This window comes from Rhipicephalus microplus, chromosome 5 (genome assembly GCF_043290135.1).
Source record: "Rhipicephalus microplus isolate Deutch F79 chromosome 5, USDA_Rmic, whole genome shotgun sequence".
Taxonomy (NCBI): domain Eukaryota; kingdom Metazoa; phylum Arthropoda; class Arachnida; order Ixodida; family Ixodidae; genus Rhipicephalus; species Rhipicephalus microplus.
Window position 1 is genome coordinate 47,562,259 of NC_134704.1, and position 26,677 is coordinate 47,588,935.

At 45.1% G+C, this 26,677-nt stretch overlaps 1 protein-coding gene across 1 annotated transcript; it reads left to right on the forward strand.

Moving 5' to 3' along the window:
• The first annotated feature begins 33 nt into the window (after positions 1 to 33).
• eIF2gamma (eukaryotic translation initiation factor 2 subunit gamma) lies at positions 34 to 26,677 on the forward strand. Its single transcript, XM_037425593.2, has 13 exons — positions 34 to 169; positions 634 to 697; positions 836 to 897; positions 1,839 to 1,904; positions 2,685 to 2,806; positions 3,901 to 3,995; positions 9,171 to 9,329; positions 9,689 to 9,823; positions 10,809 to 10,903; positions 13,145 to 13,289; positions 14,919 to 15,088; positions 15,988 to 16,160; positions 26,540 to 26,677. Exons 1-13 carry the CDS (start codon positions 101 to 103, stop codon positions 26,598 to 26,600), a joined length of 1,416 nt encoding a protein of 471 aa, XP_037281490.1. The 5' UTR covers positions 34 to 100; the 3' UTR covers positions 26,601 to 26,677.

Genomic DNA, 26,677 nt, shown 5'->3' on the forward strand with positions numbered 1-26,677 from the left:
TTTTGTTTTAACTTGCATTTGTATAAATTTGTTCATTAACTGGAATGTGGAAGAATTGTCGTCGTTTTCACATTTTCACCGGGACACTCTCTCCTTCAACATGGCAGGCGGCGAGTGTGCGAGACCTCAGGGGCAGCCGCATTTAATGCGACAAGACCTCGATAAACTAGTGAGTAAACCTTTCGCGCTATGTCTGTCGCGATAACACGCCGCTTATCTGTCGTCTAAAGTCGTGATTACGCATCCAGGGCGCTTCCTTCTGCGCACACGTGTTACCTGCATGTCGGCACAGCCGGCTTGCCAAATGTGTCATTCGTAGGCCGGTGTTTTTCCGCGATCATATGCTTCCGTACGCTCACCGCTCTGTCCTCGAAGACCCATGAGAAACGTGTTATCTACGCGTCCGTACTGCGTTAAAATATCGCTGGAGTTTGGCCTCGTCCAGTAGGTTCAACTTTCTTTGTCAAGGTTCCTATGCATTCATTGCCCCGATTGTTGAGAACCCTGTTAACGACAGGCATATAGGTCACACTTACGTGCAGTATTCATACGTCTTCGTGTCTGCACTACTTGTACTAACTTTTTTTCGCGTCACTGTACTTACAATGGCTGTTTCTTTAATCCTGTTTTCAGGACATCAACAAGTTGACACCGTTTACCCCTGAGGTCATTAGCAGGCAAGCCACCATAAACATAGGTATGTGTATGTCGCTACGTGTATTTAGCCCCCTTTGTACTATTATGCGTGCCTTTCAGTAAGTTCCTATTCGGAATCCAATCAACGACCGATAAGAGGTTTCAGCGTGATACTAAAGCAGTTTGTTTTGGAATGCAGGAACTATTGGCCATGTGGCTCACGGAAAATCGACCGTCGTGAAGGCGATTTCCGGTGTACAGGTGAGGAACCCGAAACGCGGTAAATGCGTCCAGTTGTTATTGTTGAAATGTTGTAAATAATAATATCTGTCTGTTGGGATGCAGTTATCGGGGTCGAAAGCACGCAGTATGACAGTATAAGCGTTGAACATTGGATGGCGCAATGCACAAAGCAGTGTATGTTTGTCGCGGTTAGTTTGTGTCTCAAAGGCCGAGCAGTATGCGTCGATTTATTCCTGCGATAAAATACGGACGACTCTCTACTTTCATTAGTAAACAAGTGGAAGAACTGAAAGTTTAGCACCTGTTTGGTGCTTCATGGGTCGATAATTTTTTTAGCTGTACATAACCAGTTTACTGCGCACCGCGATTTTCGTTTTTTTTTTTTTTTTTTTTTTAGTGTGTGATGTCAGCAAGTACTATGCCATGTGGGAGCCATTGTAAGCGACTTTCTTCTGTACCCTGTAACTGCTTGTGATCTCAAGTGAATGGGTTTATCCGAAATTTATGTTTAGCATGTGACACTTCCATTTCGGCTGTCAAGTGTGGCTCCCAAAATGGAGAATTTTGCCTTGTATTTGACACTTGTATCGCTTCAAATTATAATTTGCATTGATTAAGGTGGTTGTAACTGGTGGTTGATTAACTCTGTTGAAGAAAGAATGGTAATTGATGTAATTGATTAGTATAGCGCTTTTTGCCTCATAATTCAAATGCTAAGCATGGCAGTGGGAAAAAAAGCCGCGTGTTACGTAATGTGGAGCAACCTCAGCAGCATTCACGAGTCGCAAAATGTACACAACGAACGCCACTTGTTTCACGTTTTGGATGTCTGTCTGTGATGTTGTAATCGTCACACTACTCTCCAACATTCCCTGCAGTTACAAACCAATGGAGACTGATAGAGGACCAATAACGTCCACTATTTTTGTTTTGACTGGAACTCCTTTCTTTCCACTTAGACTGTCCGATTCAAGAATGAACTGGAACGTAACATCACAATCAAGCTTGGTTACGCTAATGCTAAGGTAAGTAGTGTTCCTGTTTTCATGCGGCTCAATGAAAAATGCTAGAGAATGCAGGGATAAATTGCTTGCTATTCATTCCTCTTTTCTGGGACAATTGTTCTGTTTTATGCATTAATGTTCATTCTGCAGTGTGTGCTAAACTTGTGGTTCCGAGAGCTAGCTCGTACAACACAATGGGGAAACCTGCAATCCTGGCCATTGTATGGCTATGCTATGCATTACTTTGAACCGAGCAAATTTTATCGTGTGGTCTAATATTGAAGGTTTCATAGACCTTATTCAAACCACCCAAAGGAGCATACAGGCATTATGTGAAGGTGTTGCATTAACAACCCGCCACGGTGGTCTAGTGGCTAAGGCACTCACCTGCTGACCGGCAGGTTGAATCCTGGCTGCAGCAGCTGCATTCTCGGTGGAGGAGTAAATGAGTCCCGTGTGCTTAGACTTAGGTGCACCTTAAAGAACCCCAGATGGTCGAAATTTCTGGAGCCCTCTACTACGGCGTCTCTCATAATCATATGGTGGTTTTGGGACGTTAAATCACACATATCAATCAATTACAAGAAACTTCCTGTTCACTTACCATGTACTGAAATCGAGGTAACGAAAAAAGAAAATAACACATTGGCAACGTCTGCACACCCGCGTGTTTCAAGGTTAGGCAATACTGGTGCAGCTTTACAGCTAAACCACAACAGACTGCTGATTTCTACACTTCTTGCATGCAAATTATTTTATCTTGATTGATGATAAGCAAAAATATGTTTCGTGTTAACGCAGATATACAAGTGTGATGACGAGAAGTGCATTCGTCCGGCATGCTATCGGTCGGCCGGCAGCAGCAAAGAGGATGACTTTCCTTGTGACCGGCTTGGCTGCAACGGCCGGTTTAGGTTGCTGAGGTGGGTCACTGTTTGAGTTGTCGGGTACATTTCTTCTGGGTGTTATTTTGCCTCGACAGTGCTTTTACATAATTCAGGAGCTTTCACCCAGGACTGACAAACAAAATTTGCTGATTTTAGTTGTGTCTTGTTATTATTGTTGGCATTGAGAAATTTTTCAAGGCCTAAAGATCTGAGCTGTTGTTTGAAAGCAGTCTCGTCTTTCGCTGCATAGATCGATATTTGAAAAGCAACATGTAAGGTGAAGACCCATTGTTACGTCTCGGGTGACCATGAAAGAACTCATGATTGAGAAAATGTGATGTGTTATAGCGATATTTTCTTGTACAGAAATATTTTAGTGCTCAAAACTGTAGGGGAAGGGGGCATGAGAGAGCACATATACTGTTTTGTTTCCTTTGAGGAGTGCAAATAATAAATGCACATGCAACTAGGTTTTCAGCCAGCAGTTATTGAGCCTGCCATGCACTGACGACACATTGCAGACAATATCACTGTTTCTGGTCGAGCAGACTCATAAAGGAGGGTCTGTGACCGTTAACAATAGTGACACGTAGCAGCCACTGTAGGGGACATAAATGTTTCAAGACAAAACAGGTTGGAAAGAAAACGTAAGAAATCGGGAGCTAAGACACCTTAACTGGTGGAAACTAAAGAGGATTGGTGTTTCAGAGCTTAAGAGCCAGGAAGCTACAGAACAGAATCATAAAACCAACGTTTTACTGTAGTTGTTTTTAATTTGCAGTATACCATTAAGAGGGTTTGTTAATTGTTTGTTCACATTTTTTTTTCACAGACCAGCGAATGTTGTACCACGCACATTTAATATGATGTTAGTACTTTATAATATGTGCCATTTTTGTCTGTTCAATTTAAAGTTAGTTACATTAGCACTGCCTTTCAATATAGTATTTACCTCGTAGCTTTCTCATATGTCAGGTACTAATTAGTTTTTATGTAGCCCTATCACCAATTTGAGCATTGACGTTCGCCATTCCTTTTATTAATACTGATGGACCTGTGTGGCTACTTTAATAGAGCATGGCTGATTTGTTTACATAACCTTTTTTAATCTGTCTTACTACTCCATGCAGGCATGTCTCCTTTGTCGACTGTCCGGGCCACGACATTTTGATGGCTACCATGTTGAACGGTGCAGCTGTCATGGATGCTGCTTTGCTTCTGATTGGTTGGTTTCTTGCTTCCAGTAGATCCTTTGAGCATTAGTTAAGGGTCACAGAAGTTTGTCAAAAGTGTGGCATCATTTGAGACCATGCAGCTTATTTTTGAGCAGCTTTTTTTAAAAAAGGAAGTTTTGTGTTAAAAGTGTAAACAGGAAGTGTAGTAGTATAACAGAATCAATGTGTTTGCCTTCGCTAACTTTCCCCCAATCCTGTGCACAGTGCTTATCAAAAAGTATGGGAACCAGAAGTTCTGTGAAATAACAACTTCTTGGCAATTTAGGCTGATAAACGGGGATGATTTTAATGCCATGTCGGGACTCTAGTTGTTAGTACAGTAGAACCTCGCTAATACATTCCCGCCTAATACGGTTTCCTGGCTTCTACGCTCGAAATCGCAAAAACTAGAAATGCCCCCATGGAGCTATGTTTTAATACATTCCCGGAAAATGCGATTATTTAGCAGCAACTTTCAGCATTGCGGAAAAACTGTGGTCATATGATACGCTCCGCGGGCCAAAATTCTCATACAGGTGTGAAAAAGCCACTCTCCCATGCTTGTGAAAGGCCAAGTGGCAGACTACCGCCACGCGGCGATGGCAGTTTTTTTGCACACACACACACAGACCTATCGAACTAAATGGTTTTCAAAAAAATGCCTGTTAGGTACTTTCTGCACCACAGTGATTTTCTTTCTCAGCTGGCATCTTGGCCAAAAATTTTGGGATACCGTATTTACTTTTGGGGATACCGTAGCCACAGATCGGTATTCTCACGCTAAGAACTAACTAAACGATTTGAGAAGCACTAATAAAGACTTACCTTAAGGGGAGATGCGAGTCGAAAAATTGCGTTTTTAGCGAAATTTCTCGTATTTCTGATTTTTATTGCATTGTAATCTTCAAACCTTCTTCTTTCATCTGTAAAATTTCAAAACTGAATTCGAACCGCAAAATGCAAAAAAAATGTGTATGAAGGCATCGCGGTGGCTCAAAATTTCGTGAATTTGCAACGATATTGGCCATCTTTGACTGCGCGCTGCTCCGCGTCGCAGTGCCGCCCGCCATCGCGATCAGTTGGGAAAGTTGCGTCCGGCCTTCTTCTTACAGCTCCGACGACCGCCAGTTTCGTACGTGGGCAAAAAAAAAAAAAAAAGAGGCCTTTTTATCACGTGGTTTGAGCAGTTTGAAACGCGCGGCACCCTAAGCCGCATCGCCATTGGCTACCGAGTCATTGTCAGCTGTGTTGGTGGCGGCCATCGGCATTTGGTCCGTCTGCTTTTCTGCACGTCTACGCATATTTCCGCGATGACAAGCCCGAAAAAGTGCAGCGTGAGACCGCAGAAGTTTCGAACTAAGCACAAGTTCAAGGGAAGGCGGCGCAAAGTGCCCCGAACGACGGCGACGAACGAGAACGCGCCTACGTGTGCTAGACCTGACGGCGGCATCGACGAGTGCGCGAGTGACAGTGGCTGCGATGAAGGGATTGATGCTGCGCTTTCTTTCGTCAGTGCTTCGGAAAAGAAGCTCGGCTTCTTCGAAAAAGACGAAAGACAGCGCGATGAGGTTTGTGCAACGACAGTTTTGTGCGACACCCTCTTGCTGGCGGCACTTGTGGCAGGTGCGGCATGGCCTGCTTGCGGTATTAAAAAACTTGCCGTTCGGGAGCCGGCAGAAAAGCGCAAGGGACTTTCGTCGCTCCTCGAACTTCATTGCGAAAACAGCGAATGCTCAGCGACTGTTCTTTCGTGCTCCTATGCGTCACTGCGTGTTACGGCGAACGGCAGCAGCCGTGTGAGCCAACGGTACGACAGTGGGAGCTCCCGAGATAGTTTTGCTGTAAATGTGAAGGTAGTGGTGGCTGCACGCGCTGTCGGCATTGGGCATGAGCAATTGTCGAGATTTTGCTCCATTATTGGACTCCCAAAGCCAATGCACCACCGAGGATTTTTTTCGATAGCAAAGAAGGTGCACACCGCTGCCATGGCAGCTGTGAGTGAAAACTTGCGCCAATCCAGAGAGTTGACGAAAGAAGTAGCAGGCGAAACTGATGTGGCTGTTATGTTCGACGGCACTTGACAGAAGAGGGGCCACAAAAGCCACAACGGGATTGGCGCAGTTATCTCCTTAGATACTGGCCTCTGCTTAGACTTCGAGGTCATATCAAATTACTGCCTGACATGCAGTAGGCACAAGGATATGGACCCAGACGAGGAAGTGTGGCAGGCATTCCGTGGCAAAGTCTGTGAAAAAAATGCAGACTGTTCCTCCCATGCCATGGAAACGGAGGCTGCAATGCGCATTTGGCAGAGAACATTGACTTATGACACCCCACTGCATTTCATGACATTCTTGAGTGACGGTGACAGCAAAGCATATAGTGCAGTTGCAGAGTCGAAAGTCTATGGTGCTGTCAATATAGAAAAAGAAGACTGCACTAATCATGTGGCCAAGAGACTTGGCACCGCGCTACGGAGCTGCATGTGCCATTACCACGAGGGCAGAAAATGAAAGAGCCAGCCATTCAGAAGCTCCAAACATACTATCAGATTGCCATAACAAGCAACAGGGGGAGCGTACGGGATATGTACACTGCAGTATGGGCTTCGTACTTCCACTCATGCTCTACTGACAATGCTGGCAACCACAAGTTTTGCCCTGCAGGAACAGAGTCGTGGTGCAAACATCAACGCGCTGAAGCACTTGGTGAACCTGCACCACGCCACACACCTCTCCTGACAAAAGCACAGGGATTGGCTGTTTTGCCCATTTATAAGCGGCTAACGGATGAGAAGCTCCTTGCTCGATGCATCAAAGGGAAAACCCAGAACGCATCGGAATCCCTGAACAGCAAATTTTGGCTACTTTGCCCCAAGACTAAGTTTGTCTCCCGAACGGTTGTCGAGACTGCCGCAGCTATGGCAATCCTGTTTCAACAAGGGTCATGCTACTTTCGAGCACATCCTGGAAGAGCTCAACATACTGCCATCTAGAGATCTAGTTACTTTCAGTGATTCCCGCGATGCGAGGCGCATCAAGAGAATGTCCGAGCGTCTGGCAGCAGAAGCAAGGGCCCATCGTCGTCGTGGAGTGAAAAGGGCATGGCTAGAAGAGAGTGCTCGCAAGGACCGTGAGGGCACAACCTATGCTGCAGGACAGTTCCAGTAACTTGCAGTGCTTTTCAAATTTCTGTTGAACATTATGGCCAAAGATTATGCATTTCTAACAACTCTGTGATAAAAAAAAAAGGTTTCAAACTTTCAAATGAGTTTTTCTCCTTTTGCAGTTTTGTGTGATTTGTGCTTCTTATGCACGCTAGTTCGTATACTTAGAATTGTCATACCTCTACGAATTTTTGCACATAGCATGATGAAGGCCCATAGAGTGCAAGTATCTATTCAGATTGTCAGTGCTGCTTGATTATGTTTTTCAAAAATTGCATAACATTGAAAGCCCTTGGCAACTAGAGCCATAGTAAATTTTTCTATTTTATTATTGTATTTCACCTTTTTACACACGAAATTTATATAGTTTTTTGCACTCTACAGTTCCAAAGCATCATAGTCAGCTATATCTGCACGCTTTATCTCAAATTTTTATAGGTCAGAATCGTTGCATAACAATGGCCATAATTTTGCAGTATCCGACCTGCAGAAAGAAAACCAAGCAATCTACATGAAAATAAATGACATATTTGAAAAGAGGAGAAAAAACTCTATTAGCATGCCAATTTGTGTTAAATTCAGACTCTTATTAAAGAAAATCGTTTTTCGAGTAGCATCTCCCCTTAACAATAAAACCATAGGTTCAACACAAGGCAAAATTTATTTAAGGCACAAAAGAGTTTTCCAATACCGTACACAAAGCTTGTGGACGTAGCGCTAGTGTGCAACGTCAACCTATGCTGTTGGCCATGAAACACAGAATCATCTGCAGTTACCTTCTGTCAAACTAAACTTTTACCATTCATCCCAGTCTTAGCACACGGAAGGTCCACTGCATTTTGGTTGTTTCAGCTGCCCGTGCTGCCATTGTATAGTGCATGATCAATCACTTTTAACTTGAAAGCAGCCATGTAGCTTCAGTATCGCCCCATAGCGTAACCACAGCACGAACACAAGATACTGACACGCCGTAACGTGCACTTACCACTTTGGCTTTGCTTGGATTGGATTGGCCCTGCCTTGCTCGCGTGTAACGTGGTGATGACCCCGAGAACTTATCGCTTGACGTGATGCGCTGCACTTCTTGGGACACTGTGACGGAAAAAAAAAAAAAGTTAGCAGCTGTTTCAGGAAGTGTGGTTCTTGGCGGCAGCTTGCATTGGAGGATACAGAGCGCAGCGAAGACGACCCTGTGACATGTGCGCCCGACTTCCACGACGACATCGATGTGGAGTTCCTCTGCTCTGGCGCCCATGCATTGTTCGCCGAGTTCGTTGTGACAGATGGCAATGTCCCGACTTGCATGCTACAAACTGTCACCGAGATTGTTGTGGAGGTGGTGTGGGGCGACGCAATGGAAGAGGGGGGGGGGGGGCAAGGCATCACAAGACAGCGGCGAGAATGAGAGCATGCCCCAACTGGCTGAGTTCGCCTAAGCCCTTGGTGAACTGAAAAATAATGAAAAAGCGGACAAGGGTCTACAATGTGTGCCGAAGGAGCTTTCCTTCTCCATGGGCGAGAGGCGGCAGCACGAAATTATGGTGTTTCTTTTTTCTTTTATTGCGAAATGAATATTTTTTGCCCTTACACCTCCATTTGGACTTGGTCAACCTGAATTTTTACTGGATTCGGATCGCATGTTTATCTTCCGCATTTTTTTCTTCTCGAAAACGTATCAACGAGGTTCTACTTACCAGGTTGCATGCCAAGATATTTGAGGCTATGGGGTAACACGGCGGGGGGGGGGGGGGGCAAAAAAAAAATTCTGATTGACTTGCCCAAGTTATAGGTATCTACTAAATCTAGCGAGTACTCATTTGAATGTAATCATGCAGTAGGCCATATTTTTGTATATGTGTGCAACAAATCCCATAGATATTTCAATGCTTTTCAGTGTAGTGCGACAATATAAGATCTGTGACACCATGTATTTTCCTAGCGCATTTGTTATTCGTTGCAACTTTCTTTTGGCCTTGTGACGTGACACTGCCTGACGATGTGTTTCACTTCACTCTGACAGCCGGCAACGAGTCCTGCCCACAGCCCCAGACCTCGGAGCACTTAGCCGCCATTGAGATCATGAAGCTGAAGCACATCCTGATTCTTCAAAACAAGATTGACCTTGTGAAGGAGTCTCAGGCCAAAGAGCAGTATCAGCAGATCCTTAAGTTTGTTCAAGGTAGGTGTCAATAACACATTGCTTTCCGTCTGGCTTTGATATTTGTTGATTTGTTCCTTCACGTCAACGGGGCAGAAAAAATTAAAAATCAGTCCATCGAGACTAATAAAGTATTCTTTCTGAACCACATAGCATACTCAGAATGGGCATCATGATGTACTTTTGCGCAACTTTCTGTGGAAGTTCTGAAGCATAATCCCTCTTCAACTCGTGAATGGCATGATCGATTATGTCACTGTGTGATTGGTGGTCTTTTCATTTTCATCAACATGTCATGATTAGACGGTGGTACCAGTTTGTTTAACGGGAACGAGTCCATCAAAGTCTGAAATTACGCTGTGCTGCACATTTCTTTTTAGGAACTGTGGCCGAGGGTGCACCCGTGGTTCCCATTTCAGCTCAGCTGAAGTACAACATCGAGGTTATCTGCGAGTATATTGTCAAGAAGATTCCCATGCCTCTCCGGGACTTCGTCTCCGAGCCCCGCCTTATTGGTACATCACTTCTTTTTACCTCTCCTGGCAGCACTCTCAAACTAGTGCCACACTGCTATGAATTTATATTAAGGGTGTGCGAAAAATTGAAATTTCTAATTATTTTTAATAATGTTTGCTATTCGTTTCGCACTCGAATTGTACTATTTGAACTTCCCGAAGACAAGTGCAGCCGAGGTACGATTAAAAGCGACGCTTTCAGATTTTTCATATGCTTCACTTCATTCCACCCTATTATTGTGGCACAGCTGCCTTTCACGTTTTGCTACGGTTGTAATGTATTAAGTCAAGAGAACACTTGTTCCAACAGGGCAATAGACGAGGTAGAAGGGGAGGTGGGGGTTCAATTAATGCTGTTTTGGACATGAAATTCGGGCAGGAAGTAAAAAAAAATAGAATGCCAAAGCTTTTTTTAGCATTTAAAACTTCATATGTTCTTGTAGGTTGACATCTATGAGACAGATTTGTAACTCCTAGCTCGAAAGGTGCACAACCTTGTCTGCCACATCATGTGGGCTTCCACAGAAGTTGAAAGAGGAGGAGAGGCTGAGGAAGTAGCATCTTCGCCTTTCACGTGTGAAGTGTTGTTGGGAACGCTTTGGTCGCACTAAATCGTGTAGTAATACAATTCGGCCTCTGCATTGCCTCACTCAATAAGAAAATTTGTCATTTGTCAATCTGGACAAACATGTAGCATTGAGCATGCTCCTGCTGTTAGATGTTGAGAACTGTTTACGTTTCTGTTTTAGAGGCGAAGCTTCATACACTGTGACTCAGTCCCTCCCCCGTGGTAACCACCCCTTACTTCTTACAATGTTCACTAGATGGCGCTGTGCTGTTGCAGTACGTGAAGTGATCACTACATGGCGTGGACATCACACATCCATGTGTTGTGTTGTGGTCATCATCATTCACGCCGTGGATATGCTATGAATTTCTTTCACTCCATTGAGTGTGCTTTTTGTGTTTCTTCTAATTGACGCAGTTATTAGATCATTCGACGTGAACAAGCCCGGCTGCGAAGTCGACGATCTCAAAGGAGGCGTTGCCGGTGGCTCCATCTTGAGAGGAGTGCTGAAGGTAAGGCATAAATAGTACCTCTCGGAATGCTAGCCATCAGCTCAATTTGAGCTTTCGAGGGACAAAGCATGCCGACAAAATGTTTATTGCACATTAGTGTTTGATGTCTGCACTGTTCGAGGCTGTGGTATGACATACCTAAATGCATGCAGTCATTATTGCTAATCACGACACCATGATTTGAAACTGAATGAAATGCTCTCTGTAGGATAGTCATTTCGGGTGATCTGATTTACAGTCGATGTTGATCAAACCAAAACAGAGCATCAACAGTGATAATAGACTGGGGGGGTAGTGGAGTGGCATGAAAGTGCAGATATCGGGGATGTCTTCGAGGCTCCGTATCGGCTACCTCTCATGGAAAACACCATTGGTGGTGCATGCAATGTTGTCCTTCTACGCATCAGTACTGTGCAATGCCATCCTAACGAGTGCTTATGTAACAAGTTATCAGTTATGAAGAACTAAGTACAAACTCTAGTTTCCCACGCTTCACGTCAATGACATTTATTCCTCCTATAACGAAAACCAACTAATATTGTTTACGGTAAAAAATATTAGGTTCAAGCTAGGCTCAAATATTCAAAAGTATCATATAAACCAGAATAAATATTGAAAGACAATTCCCAGTAACATTTTTGTGTAAGATGTGATTGTAACAAAAATTTTGGATTTAAATAGGGAAGTTTCAGCTGAAGTAAGCAGCACGGGTGCGACGGACTTGGGCAAGCGACAGAAACGCTACTTGGAGAAAGTCCCGACAGCTGGAGCTGCTGATTTCAAAAAGGCCTTCTCATGCATGGAGGTGGCAGTAAACATAGTTATGCGCTGTTTAAGCATTTTTGTATCTGCCCTTTTTGCTCGAGCCACATTGCTGTTTTGTTCGAGTCGATTACTAGCTCTGCCATTTCAAACAATATTGATGTAGGACTAATTCATGGTTCTGATGCTACTCCACTATAACATACAGTTATATAAATTTAAATTCATTGGTTCTATGAAAAATCTTTGAATCAAGCAGGTTATCGAAATAACGAGACATTCAAAAAGTGGTATGCAAGGAACTTTGAATTATTGAAAGTAATCACAGGTGGTCGTTTGCTGTGCCAGCTATTCGCAGCTCCAAGGGTTATGTCTTCCCGCAATACCAGGGCCCAATTTTGCCGCCAACAGCGGTGAATGGTCGGCAACGCTGCTGCCGGCGACAGAAAAAAGAAAAAAAGTCATGATCAACTAAAATGTGCACCTGCGGAAAAAATGGTGTGCTCCACTGCAACACAGTGGCAACACGCGGGCAGCATGTCATCTGCACCTCGCATTGTCAGCACCTCATGATGCGACCATTTACCCTTTCTTTCTGGTAAAATAAAGAATTCGTAATGTTCAGTGGGACCGAATGCGTGATATGTTTTGGCTGGGAAACATAATCATTGAAGTGTTTGGAACTGAGTTTTCAAAGTAGGCATTGTAGACAAGGACTCCGCCAGCAGCTCAAGTGCGCAAATTGCTGGAGCAACCGCCAATCGGAAGTTCGCATACATTGCGAATTGTATCAGACTGGCCTTTATTAGTTTCGTTATATTACAAGAAAGAATGGTTGAATCATCAATTAAGCGAAAGAACAAACCAGCCCAAATAAGCACTTTACGTTAAATCATGATGCACTGACGTTGCGAGGAGCATGGCGTGCTGCCTGCATGTCATCGCTGTGGTGCAGTGAAGCATGTCTTTTTTTCTGCAGGTGCACATTCAAGTTGATTACAAAACCGATTTCTTCTCGTTCTTCTCTCTCTCTCTCTGTCTCTCTCTAAGAGCCGCGTATTCGCAGCGGAATTGGGATCGGTAATTGGCACATGGCTCCCAAAGTTTTCATTTAATCGTACTGGTACTGACCGCCGCTTCAAAGTATCGACACAAACTTATATTGCAAAATACGGGACCTTATAAATCCTTCAAATTAAGCGAGATTTTTAAATAACTGAGTTCGAATGAATGAGGTTTTACTGTATTTACACTGTACATTCTTGCTGTTTGCTGTAGCGTTTGAGACATGAAAATTCTTCGGGAATGTCATATAGTGGTTCTTCATTATCGGCAGCGCTATCAGTGAGGAAGGGCAAATGCTGAAACACTGTGTATGTCTTACTGCTTTGTTTCATTCTATATGTGCATTAACATTTGCCGATTGTTCGAACGTGAAGTACGTGTTTGACTGCATGGCAATCTCGGTTTCCTTGCCAGGTTGGCCAGGAGATTGAAGTGCGGCCTGGCATTGTGTCCAAGGATGATGAGGGAAAGCTGCTCTGCAAGCCCATCTTCTCTCGCATCCTCTCTCTCTGCACGGAGCAGAACGACCTCATGTATGCCGTGCCAGGTGGTCTAATTGGTGCGTACCCCATTCTTTTGTCCTTGATATATGTGTCAAGCAGCCAAGTTAATTGCACTTATGGACAAGTCAAGCGGGCAAAGCAAGTGGGTGTTCCTTTGCCACAATTTGTCGCAGATCTTTGAACAGTTTCACTTTTTAACGTGTGCGTAGGCGTGCTTCTGACATACTGACTGTATATTTCCATTAAATTTTTTTTTGTAATGCACAGGCTTATATGAACCTCCATAATATGAATTCTTTGATATCAAAAAGTTTTTCTATTCCCGACCATTACTCCATAGAAGCACATATATTTGAAACTTCCATGTTACAAAGTGGCAGCGGGAGGCTCTCTTGATATAACAAATTTTTATTGCCAACAACGTAGGGATTTTACCCTGGATCTTGTCATTTTGGTTTGAGGAGAAGCCACATGCACCAGCTTTCTTTTTTTTTTGGGGGGGGGGGGGGGAAGCTTTTGCGAGTTGCAGAAGTCTTTTCGGTTGTTGCAGAAGTCTATGAACTGCCCTTCGTTAACATGACACTAGATGATGCCAATAAATAAATAAATAAATCCTTGCTCCGCATTATTACGCTTTAAATTTGCACTGCACATGCAGTGTGTTCTTCTGAATAATTTTAGTATTTGTGACATTCATACATCCATTTGCAGTGTGGCTGCACGAGCTTGCGTAGGTACGTGGCAGCATTCAACTGTGGCCACAGTAACTCTGCAGCCCACAATGCTCAATGAGCCTATGGTTGTGGACTTCAGGTGTATGGCGCAGGCATTTGGGCTTATGGCCTCATTTGTAGTGTGAAGAAGCAATAATTACCTACTAGCTTTGCAAATTAGTTGTGGTTTCAAGCCGGGGGCTGCACTATGTGTTGACTCGGGAGCCTCGACTACCAGTCGACCGTGTTTTTTAACTATGCTCAAAACGTTTTGCAGGGCCCTTTTAAACAATGCCAAATGTTTGAAGTTCCCAACACCACCCATCATGGCGTCCCTCACAATCATGTTATATATAGTTTTGGGGAATAAAACCTCAGTTGTAGACCTCTTTTATAATTTTAAAACTAGCATTCTTGAGATGCAGTTCGCCCAACTAGTGGCAGTTAACCACTTCCACAAACAGCGTGTTCAAGCGCTGTTGGTTTGCCCTCTGACGTGGAAAATGTCTTTCATGATCACTGCTTTCTTGGTATAAGCGCACGAAGCCTCAGATTGCCCAACTAGGACCTTTTCTCCATTTGAAGCACAACGGGTGCTGCGATTAGTTGGGCGAATGGTCACTGCAGTGAAGGGAAATTGCTGATTATGGAAAAGGTCTCTTATATTGCCACCTGCTCACTAGGTACGGCAAATGTGAGTGAGCCTACAATCCACTAGAACTGAAGCCTTCAAGTTTTGAGACGGCGGGTCCTCTCTCTTTGAATTCATTTGTTCAGGCAGCGAATCTTGCCAGTGTTGTGTGTGTCCTTCCGCCAGCTCTTGTTTTTTTTTTCTCTCTCTTTTTTAAGGTTCAGATTTTTTGTAGCACATGGCTAGTGGGGAAGGTGCTGAGTGTCAATCACCGTACCTCTTATTTAATATCCTATGTTTTGTGGATATGAGAGACTTATTCTTCTGTGTGCGCATGGCAGGTGTGGGTACCAAGATCGACCCGACCCTGTCGCGAGCCGACCGTATGGTGGGCCAGGTGCTGGGTGCTGTGGGTGCTCTGCCGGACATCTACATCGAGTTGGAGATCTCGTACTTCTTGCTCAGGCGGTTGCTCGGTGTCCGCACGGAGGGTGACAAGAAAGGTGCCAAGGTGAGATGAGGCGGGGGAAAAGGGTGCGACAGCAGATAGGAAAGAAAGCATGCATGTATGGTAGTTATCAAAGTGGCTGGTGTGATTCCCAGCTGCATTGCGACAAAGGTAAAAAGCATGAACGCTCATGCGAAGTAGGCACTAAACAAAACCTGAAGAGGTCACGAAAATACTAGGTTCTGTTTAACGGGGATGCCATTTATGGAGAGATGAACAAAGCGGCAGAATTCAACTAGTAAACCAATCATACTAGTGGTAGTTGTTCCAGTTAGGTAGTAATTTGATTAAGCAATCTCTGTTGACAGAGTAGTTGACGTACAATGTTGGCTCATATTTAACAGTTCATAGAACCTCTGGAGATCAAAATGATTCTGTACTATGTGTGCTCTGATTTACTCTGCACTTTCAAAACATGGAACCCTCAAGCGATGTGTGGAAACCTGCAGTGACCCACATTCATTGTAAACTATTTTTTGTCTCCCACTTTTGTCTGAATACGTCATTCACGCATGTTTTAAAGTGGTAGGAAAGCAGATGAGCCCTGCTGTGTGATGTTTTTTTTGTGGCTTGTCACATAGGCAGCCAGTGAATTGATACCGCTCGTCATTTTTGGGTGGACTTTCCTCCTGCATGCATATTGTTGACAGTTACATTACCTCTATCTCTAAAGGCACATGCTGTGTGAGGAAGTGCAAGAGATTGTATTTAATGTACCCATTGAGCATTTCTTAAGGCTTTAAGTTCGCCGAAGTCTTTTTTTTTTTCCAATATGCACACCTTCCTTAGACTCAGCCATGCAGATTGCATTACCCATCACTTAGAACGGGAAAAAAAAAAATTTGAATTATCCAGACCATGCCGTACTTGCATAATATCAATCGAATGCTTTTCACCCGCAGGTGCAAAAGCTGTCCAAGAACGAGGTTCTCATGGTGAACATTGGCTCATTGTCCACGGGAGGCCGTGTTCTGGCCGTGAAAGCAGATTTGGCAAAGATCAGTTTGACCAGCCCGGTCTGCACTGAAATCGGGGAGAAGATTGCCCTCAGCAGAAGAGTGGAGAAACACTGGAGGTAAGAGTGATGGACACTGCCTGCATCTGGAATGTTACGCACCGCTCTTCACCATTTGGTGTCGTATTTAGCGAGCGCTGACACAGAATCAGTTGGTGGTGGGGATTTTTCTCCACGCTAGGAAAACGCAAGCAGTTGGAATTGATATGAAGCTCTACACAATCACTGCATGCTGTCGCTCGTATTACACCATAACTGATGGCTGCAGTTTGTAATCGGGATATCCAAATTCTTGTAGATGAACCAACTCTTGCATCAGCAGCAAGAAACACGTTCCTTATTCTTTTTTTTTTAAGGGGGCAGACTGGTCTTAGACATTTTTTGTTTATTTCTTCAATGATCTTGATAAAACTGCACAGGGTTATACAGTTATTTCTGCTGATTTCAAATATGTAATTAGTTTTCCTGTAACTCACTTTGTTGCTGAGATAACTTAAGTTCACTCCCTATTGTTTAAGGCCACCATAGAAAAAAAGTGCTTAATTAAAAGTGATATTTAGGATATGCCAACATAGACTAACGACTATAGAGTGAAAGTATGGAAGAGGTTTTTGTTTTTAGACCTTTATTGGTTATTTTGCAGCAAAGTGAACTATACATTTTCAAAAGCAGTTGGAATTGTGTTACAATTTTGATTAGTAATTAATTAAACAGGCATGTGCTCTAAATTTTGCTCCCATACTTGCATTCTACACACATACAGGTTTCCACTGAAAATAGAAATATTGCTGTACCTGCCCTAGCTGCAGAGATATTGAGGCCTCAAAATTGAATAGTCACAAATTTACTTTTTTGAGAAAAATGGAAAAAACTGAAAACACACAGTTTCTTCAAAAAGCAACGATCATGGTGCGCATGTTTAGCAATCCTCACGAAGGCGCTCATAAATTTGTAGTAGAGCTTTAGACAAAGGGGCTGGCAAATTATAAAGAAGCCTCAAAGTCGGTTCCCCATTTTTTTTGCAGGTTCTGCATGTTAACAGCACCAAGAATCTGGACAGTTAAAATGACATTACAAAAAAATTACTACTTCTTGGTGCGTGAAAATTTGCAGAGAAATAGAAAAATACTTGCAAAAACCAAATATGTCAATTTTAAAAAATGAATATTTTTGTCATTTTTTGGTCCCAAAGAGCAGTCTGCCCCCTTAAGGGGGGGCGCGGCAAGTAAAGTGCCGATTTTGGTCAAAATATGCGATTTTCTGATTTATTTTTTTTCGTAATCTTCAGACCTTCAACTTCCTTGTTCTAAAGTATTACAGCGAAACGTGCGCTACAAATCCCGCAAATAGTGTTTTTGCCGAGGCTAGTCGCCGAAAAGTGCGAAAAAAAAGCCCCTGAAACGGTGTTGTTCACGCCGCACAAACGCGCCAAGTTGTTGACCGTGGGCCGCCATTTTGGTAGCTTTGGAAAGAGGAGAAAGCCGGCTTCCCGATGGTCGCGGTCTCGTATTTCGCCGAGTGAAAATAAAAGCGCGAGGAGCAAGTAAAAAAACGAAAACGAAGAACGGCAATTGGCTGCGCGGGTCACGTGGTAGCAGGCGCGACCTCTTACTGGTCAAAGCTGCGCCGCGCACCTTGGCAACCTTGGAAGCGCGAGCGCATCTGCGGCCGCCGTGTCGAGAATCATCCGGCGTGCGCTTCGTTTTTTGCCAGTTTGCTGTTTTTGTGATAGTTCGCGTGCTTTTTTTACCAAGCTTTGTTTACATCGGTGGTCTCTTCTGAGTGCTTGCTCATACTGCGGTGCTATGTTGCCGCAAAAAAAGTTCCGGAGCGTCCACAAGTACGGCAAGCGTCGGAAAGCTTGGAACAAAGGGCAGACGACTGCGGCTGCCGTCCCAGTCGCAGTTCCGGACGGAGCATGCTCTTCAAGCGTCACGGAGCCTCTACTCAGACCCTTCGCTGATTGTTGTGAGGCCGAGAGTGTGGAAGGTGCCACATCGTCGTATGTCAGACCGCCGGATGCCGTCGACCGTGATGGACGCTCTCGCGAACCCGATTGCGGTGGCACCGCGTCGGCAGCCGTTGCAACTCCGGGCGTGCGCGCGTCGAACATTCTATCGCGAGTTTCGGCCCAGATTCCGAGCAGTGAAGAAATCGCGCAGCGGGCGCAGACAAGGCGGGATGTTTTGGATGCCGTAGCATCGAAGTCCGCTTCAAAGCGGAAGCTCGAGCTTCTGAACGAAGGCTGCGACGAAAATGACGGCGGTAAGGACTCCACATTCTTCATTGTAAATAAGAAGATGCTGAACGGTCTGCTTTCGTCAGTAAAGTGCAACAAGTGCGACGAAGGGTCGATACGCCTCGAGACTACGCACTGCCTTGGACTCGCGGCGAGGATGGAACTTTTTTGTGACAATTGTGGCAGAGTGAACAGTGCGTGGTCGTCCCCGAGGTGCTCCGGGCAACAAAAAACGAACCCCTTTGAGGTAAACGTGCGTGCTTTGAGGGCTGTGCAGTCAGTTGGCAGAAAACAATCTGCCATAAATGACATTTTTTCTGCGATGGACATTTCGCATCGAGCACTGCACCACAAGTCCTACCAGAGACTGCAAAGGAAGTACAGCCACCCTGCCACCACATCAGCTGCCACCCGCATTGAAGCAGAAAGTGCACAGAAGGTGCATGACATTTACAAGGACCTAGGAGGAGTGCCAGGCAACATTGACGTCATTTACGACGGCACGTGGATGACGAGGGGGCACAGAAGTCATATTGGCGTGGGCTGTGTAATCGAGCTGTACACAGGCTTGGTCTTGGACCACTGTGTCCTGTCCAACTACTGCCAAGGCTGTGCTGTTGGCCCCAAGCCTGGTGACGACAACTATGAGGAGTGGCTTGAGAAACACAAGCCACAGTGCCAAAAGAACACCGATGCTAATGCAGGCCAAATGGAAGTAGAAGCAGCTAGGATCATGTTTGAAAGATCGTTTACCAAGTACAAGCTTCGATACATCAATGTGCTCTGCGACGGTGACAGCCGTACGTACCTTGCCCTCACGCAAGACAAGGTGTATGGCTACATGGTGATTGAGAAACAGGAGTGTGTGAACCATGTGAAAAAAAGAATGGGCACTTCCTTGCGCAACCTTCTTGATGAGCACAAATCCAAAGGCCGAGGACTGAGCATGGGTGGCAAAGGCCGGCTGACGCAGGGCCTGATAAAGAAGTTGACGAATTATTATGGCTGGGCCATTAAGAGCCACCCCAACGATGTTCCTGGCATGGAGAGGGCCATCATGGCCACTTATTACCATGTAACATCCACAGACCAGGATCCACACCACAACCTGTGCCCAAGTGGGACTGACTCCTGGTGCCCGCACAATCAGGCATTGGCCAAGGGAGAGCCGCTGCCGCCTCACAAACATAAACTGCCCCCTCACGTGCGAGTGGCACTGCTGCCAATCTACAAGCGCCTCTCGAACAAAGAGCTCCTTGAAAGGTGTGCGCAGGGAAAAACCCAGAACGCTGTGGAGAGTATGAACAGCCTCATTTGGTCACTCCAGTCCAAGAGCCAGTTCGCCTCCCTTCGAAGTGTGGAAAGTGCAGTTGCAGATGCAGTCTGCCGTTTCAATGGTGGCTGCAAGAGTGCGCTGCAAGAGATCACTGCTCAACTGGGCTTCAATCCAGGAGACTGCTCTTTGCGGCGAGCAGCCGAAAAGGATGCCAAAAGGGTAAAGAGGGCTCAAAAGGCGCATTGTTCCACGACAAAGAAGCGCAAAACTGGGTTGCGCTCTACAGAGGCCAAGGCCACAGCATCTCAGGATTACTGCCCAGGAGGATTCTGAGTGTTTTAGGCATGTTGTGAACTTCCAAACAAGAGTGAACTTTCAAAGTCAGTTTTCTCAACTCTTGATTTTCGCCTATGTGCCTTCGCTAGAACATCTGTCATTTTCTAACAAAGACTGATAGAGTCGTTCCGTTTTTTGCACTAGGCTCAGGAGGCCTTTAGCAGTGCAATAAAGCTTTATCTCTTTTCTTACTCGTCATTTAAAATTTTTAGAACACATTTTATAATTACTGCGATGTGTGCGCAAAACAACATCCATGTTTTGGAAATTTTATTTATGGTTACAAGAACTAAAAAAATCAACTAATAGCTTCTTTGCACAAGTTGATGCTTTGGGAACATAATAATATGAAAAAATAATTTCATTTAGCAATAATTATCTCATTAAGTGTGAAGAGCATTAATTAGTATAATTATGCTTGTAACTCAAAAAGTACAAGAGGTATTTGAAAACGGTTTTCATATTTGGAATCCTCACAATCATCCACATACACACACCAAATTTCATCACAAACAGTACATTAATAAAAAAATTTGTTTTACTTGCCACGTCCCCCCTTAAGGGCCCTGCAACACTTTTTCAGCATGTTCAGAAATGCTGCCGATCGGTAGTAGAGGCTCCCAAGAACATGCGAGCCAAATATTGTAACGCAGCACGCAGCCTGGCATTCTCAATAAGTTATCAAAGTCAACTAAAAATTGCTTTTTTTTTCTCTTGACAAATGACAGAAGCTCAAAAATCACTCGTAGAAGGCCATCTATCAGCTATTGGCTGATTTGAACATGGCGCACTAGGTCGTTATAGGGATCTCTGCAAAAGGCAGCGACTCGTCCATGCGTGCACGACGATCACACTAAAAAAGTTGCGTATTTGAGGAGAGAAAACAGGAGAGGGTGCTCAAGGTCACAAGGCACGCGTGACGTATTTTCTTTGCCCATGCCAAGCATGCTGTAATAATTATGATGCCCAAACCAGGAAAGAAATTGGCAACCTCAGGCCAATCTCTCTTACCTCGTGCTTAGGCAAAGTGTTTGAGAGATTAATAAATACCAGACTTCAACGGCACCTTGAACAAAATAACTTGTTGCCAAACTCCATGTTTGGTTTCTGCTCGAACCTTTCAACACAGGACATGCTTCTGCTTTTAAAGGAGGAAGTACTAACAAATGTTTTGAAAGCAGGAGAAAACATTGTCATGGCCATCGACATAAAAGGCGCTTTGGACAACGTAAGCCATAAGGCCATATTAGATGGGCTAGCAGCGACAAACTGCAATCAAAGGACGTACAAATATGTGCAGAGCTTCCTTACTAAAAGAACTGCTGTTATCAGATTAGGAGAAGACGAATCCAATGTCTTCCACCCACCAAGCAAAGGCACACCACAAGGCGCTGTGATCTCGCCTACGCTTTTCAACATAGCCATGATTGGTCTCGCCAAAAAACTCGAAGATATTCCCGACATGCGACACTCCTTCTATGCGGATGACATCACTATATGGACTACCAAGGGTAGCTTGGCAGAAAAAGAAGAGCGGCTTCAACTGGCAGCTAAAACCGTCGAAGAGTACAATAAAGAAAGGGGACTTCAGTGCTCAGCAGACAAATCGGAACACATTCAGTTCTCCAAGAGTAAAAAACAAAGGACAGACCCAAGCCTCCGACTTGAGGTCAAGCTAGACGGCAATATTATTCCAGAGAAAACGACCGTTTGAATCTTAGAGATGTGGTTACAGTCCGATCAGCAATGTCTCCACACACTTAATATGCTTAAACGAACAGCTCAACAAATTGTTTTTATAATAGTTAGAATAACGAACAATCGTGCTGGACTAAAACAACAAGACGTGCTTCATTTGGTAAAGAGCTTAGTCATCAGCAGACTAACATACTCGCTACCCTACCACAACATGAATAGAGAGGAGAAAGAAAAAGCAGACAAAACAATAAGGATGGCGTTTAAAGCGGCTCTGCGACTACCACAAAGCACTTCAACTGCGAAGCTATTAGCGCTCGAACTTCACAATACATTTGATGAGTTGGCTGAAGCGCAAGTAACCACCCAGATTAACCGCCTGCTACAGACGCCAACCGGCAGAAAACTTCTTCAGAGGATCGGCCTCGGTGAACAAGTACAGGCACATGGAAGAGCTAAGGAATTGTCATGCTCAGTCAGAGCCTGGTACAAGATATGCCCCCTACCGAAGAACATGGACTCAGTTTTACATGCTGGAAGACGTAAAGCAAGAGCCGCTTACATAGATAAAAAGCCAAAAGATTTGAATACGGCGAGATTTACTGACGCTGCATCATATCAGGCAAATGCAAAGAACATGGTGGCCGTGGTCACGGACCGAAAAAGAAACGTCACAAGTTGTGCCTCCATAGCCCAAGCCTCTATCACAGAAGCGGAGAAGATAGTGATCGGGCTGGCAATCAAGGAGGGCTGGGAGCGAAAAGCCCCAACGACAATAATCATAGATTCGAAGGCTGCATGTAGGAATTACGAAAAAGGTAGATTATGTATGAAGGCCTTCGAAATTCTAACCAAAGCTCATAAAGACTTTCCAATTGAACACACCCAAACCATTATCTGGGCGCCAGGGCACGAGGGCGTCACCGGGAACCAGTTTGCGGATGAGGCGGCTCGAGGCTTCACAAATCACCGAGTTTCCTTGCACACTGTAATAGAGGATTCAACGCCCCTAGACCCTAACTTTGGTACAATTCTTCAGTATTACAGGGACAATAGGAAACTGTATCTAGCACCGCATAAGGAACTCACAACAATGGAATCGGTGGCATTACGCAGAATCAAAACAAACACATACACGAATTTACACAGGCTACATGTATTCTACCTCACAGCATACAGATATATATGTCCGTGGTGTCGGGCCAGACCAACTCTGTTTCACATCACGTGGGAGTGCACGCATCACAATGAAGAACACCACAACATGAACAACACAGAGGAACAATGGGAGGCGCTGCTGTCCAGCTCGGCCATTGTTGATCAGCGCTGGCTGGTCCAACGGGTAGAGATGATGGCTAGGGCCAGCGGAGCCCTGGAATAGGGGCCCAACCATTTGGAATGCGCCGCGTTATGCGCAAATAAAGTTTTTTCTCTCTCTCTCTCTTGCCCATGCCATCCCTCTCTGCTTAGCCAGCACTTTCGTTGGGACGAGAGAATGCAATCGCAGTGTGCGACAAAACTTTGTAGCTCCGCTCGTACTTGACAGATTCTTAAAATTTTTGTGGTGTTGAATTTGTGAGGTAATAAGCTTTTTTAGTGAATCCATTCTATGGTTAGTTGTAAAGGTGTTTCAGGGCCCCTTTAACACTTGGAATATGATTGGTAGTGTTGCAGCAGTAAAACAAAAAAACACAAATTTTCTGTATCTGATTTTAGCATGCTTCTTAAAGGACGCTTAGATTGCTCAGAGTTCACAGGCGGGGAAGTGGTTTCTATGTGGTTTCATTACTATCTTTCCTACTGGCACACACTCCTCCTCGCTAGTACTCACGTCTTCAAAAAACATGTCGACATTGTCAGCGCTAGCATTAATCTTATCAGTCTTTTGCAATTTTTCAGCTCCGCTTTCTTATCTCTGCTTGCACAGTCAAAAATGCACAAAACGAAGCGAAATCAGTTGATTGTGCGCGATAGTCAGGTTATAATGTCAGTAAATTTAGCGCAACTCGCAAGTCCCCAGAAACACTCGCGGCATTCACGCACTGTTTTACATGAGAAGCACACACTACACATGGCGCTCAGCGCTATACAGTTAAACCTCGTTATAACGAGACGGGCTATAACGAAATAATGGATATAAAGAGCAAATCCTAATTCCCCTTGAAAGTCCCCATACAAACCAATGTATTCAAAACCTCATTTTAACGAGGCAAAATTTGCCTGTTATGGGATATAACGAACAAATTTTGTTAGGAAGTAAAATTTTGAGCCGATGTCACGACAGTTCACAACGCGAATTTGAAATGGCGCGCAACGCGAGAACTGTATTTAGCAGTTCGAAACTCCCGCCACGTGCCCTCCAGCAACGCGCGCAAAGCAGACGGCATGCGCTGTTTCCGGAGGAGAGGTCGCTGCACGTGCGACACTTGGCTACCACCGACAGCGGAGGGCTCCGCGAACATCTCGCCCTTTTCTTTTCTTTTGTGTCTTCTTTATATTCTCCCTCTCCCCTTTCTCATGGCACTGAGGCGCGCTTCCTAATCTTACATACCCCCTTCCCCTTGAGTAACCGGTTCCTAGAGGGCAGCGCAAAAGAGCGCCCCTTCTGCCCCTACCTCTTCACAGTCACTTTTTCTACAAATGTTGTCGCTCGCCGACGTGAGCCGTGTTGCTTTTGCGTCCGTGTTTCTTCTCTTTTTCGACCGCTTCTGCCTTATCTTTTATCGTGCTGCGCTCGTGATTCCAGCAGCATGAATGCACCAGGCGGGAAGCGAAAGCGCATAACGCTAGATCAGAAGGCGGCTATGATAAGAGCCGTCGAATCGGGGACCAAGAAAGGCAACGTGGCAAGAGACTGGCGTATCGACGAGCACACTGTCAAGCATCTTGAGCAAGCAGGAGTCCACCATCGACGCTGTTGCACGTGGCGTGAAAGGAAGGGCTAAGAGGATGAGGGCACCTGCCTTTGAAGCGGTCGAAAGGGCTGTTTTTAAATGGTTCTTGGACACGCGAGCCGTGAATCTGCCGGTGAGCGGCGCCTTGCTGCAAAGAAAAGCGAGAGACTTTGCCTGCATAATATGCTATGACAACTTCGTAGCAAGTTCGGGTTGGTTCCAACGCTTCAAGGAGCGCCACGACATTGTCGGGAGAGCAGTCTGCGGCGAATCGCAATCTGTCGACGAAGCAGAGGCTACCAAGTGGGCGAAAGAAAATATCGTGCAGCAGCTAGAAAAATACAGCGCGGAGGATATTTTTAAGGCGGTCGAAACCGCTCTCTTTTTCAAGATGTTGCCACACAAGACGTTAGCCCTCAAAGGCGAGCCGTGCCATGGCGGCAAACAAAGTAAGCTGCGGATCACTGCGCTACTTTGTGCAAACATGACCAGCTCTGAGAAGCTACCAATTTTCGTAATGGGCAAAAGTGCATCCCCTCGCTGCTTTAAGGGGAAGAGGCAGCTTCCAGTCAAGTACCTAGCCAATCGCAAAGCCTGGATGACCAGGGAGATTTTTTCAAAATGGCTTTGCGAATGGGACGAGAAGCTGGCAAAGGCGAACCGCAAGGTGTGCCTTGTTTTAGATAACTGCACTGCCCGCCATACCGCTGCCGTGCTTCAAAACATCAAGCTGCCGTTCCTTTCTGCCAACTGCACAGCAAAAATACAGCCGCTTGACCAAGGCGTGATTATGTCGGTGAAGGCAGGTTACCGCAAGCGTGTGATAGACAAGCTCCTGCTTAACATGAGGATGAAGCGAGACACCGATGTTGACTTGTACGCTGCGCTCGAAATGCTTCAGGCGGCGTGGATGAGTGTGACGGTGACCACGATCGCAAACTGCTTTTGACACGCCTCATTTGCCGCCTGCGATGAGCCATGAGACGAGCCCACTGTGCCGGACGGTTTTGCCACATCAGACGAAGTCGCTGCATCATAGACGGCAGTTCGTGATGCCGGGGTCGTGCCTGACAGCGAGTCGTTTTGCGACTATGTGAGTGCGGACTCGGAAGTGGTGGCAACGGAGCAGCTCCTGGATGACAATATTGTGCGCTCTGTCAGTGATCGTAACGAAACCAGTGACGATGACTCTGTCGACGAACAGGAGACAAACGCGCTGACGGCGTCGGATGCATTAGACGCGGTGGACGTACTGCGCCGCTACTTCGGCGCTCACGAGGGCGCCGAAGATGGCTTGAACATTGCGGCCGCAGCTGAGCGAGCCATCGTTCGCATCAGGAAGATGCATCAACGTCCAATTACGGATTTCTTTGCAGCTAAGTCTGCCTGAAATGCAAGCTGTGTATTTTGAAGTGCATCAAAACAGGTGCATGACTTTTTTCCTTTTTATTTGGGAATGCGGTTATTTTGTTGCATACGACCGTGCGGCGGGATTCTAATTTGCCCGCTAATATTTGCGGTAAATGCCCGCTACGACTATAGTGAAATATTGGTTATAACGAGCAAATAGCGGCGGCCCTCCAATTTCGTTATAACGAGGTTTAACTGTATTTACTTAAATTATGACAAACTACCCACTAGCCCAACAAGAAGTTTTGATGAGATAGTCAGGTTAGACAGGGCAGAAGAGTGTGTGACTGCACGGCAAAGCAGGGTGGGAGACAATTCACCACTGATATCTCTCGCATATCGTTTAATCGAGACCTTATTCCGTCACGATCTCGCTCGAACGTACCGCTGGCATCACGAATTGTGCGATACGGCAAGAAACACCAGGACAGAATAACGCACTTGTGCTTTTATTTTCAGAAGTTATTAAGGGTCATGATGTTTTGCTTGTGATTAAAGGTTTGTTCATTAGTTTATCATTTGATGTCACAGTAAATACTCTGTTTCACTTCTTGATCTGCAGCAATCAATCGTTCATGTATCATTTCAGGTTGATCGGTTGGGGCCAGATACGACGAGGCGTCACTGTGAAACCAACATCACAAGAGTGAGGTTCAAAGACAAAAGCATCGGTTTAATATCAAGTTTATTTTTTTTCTTTGTTCACAAATAAACATGACGAAAATGA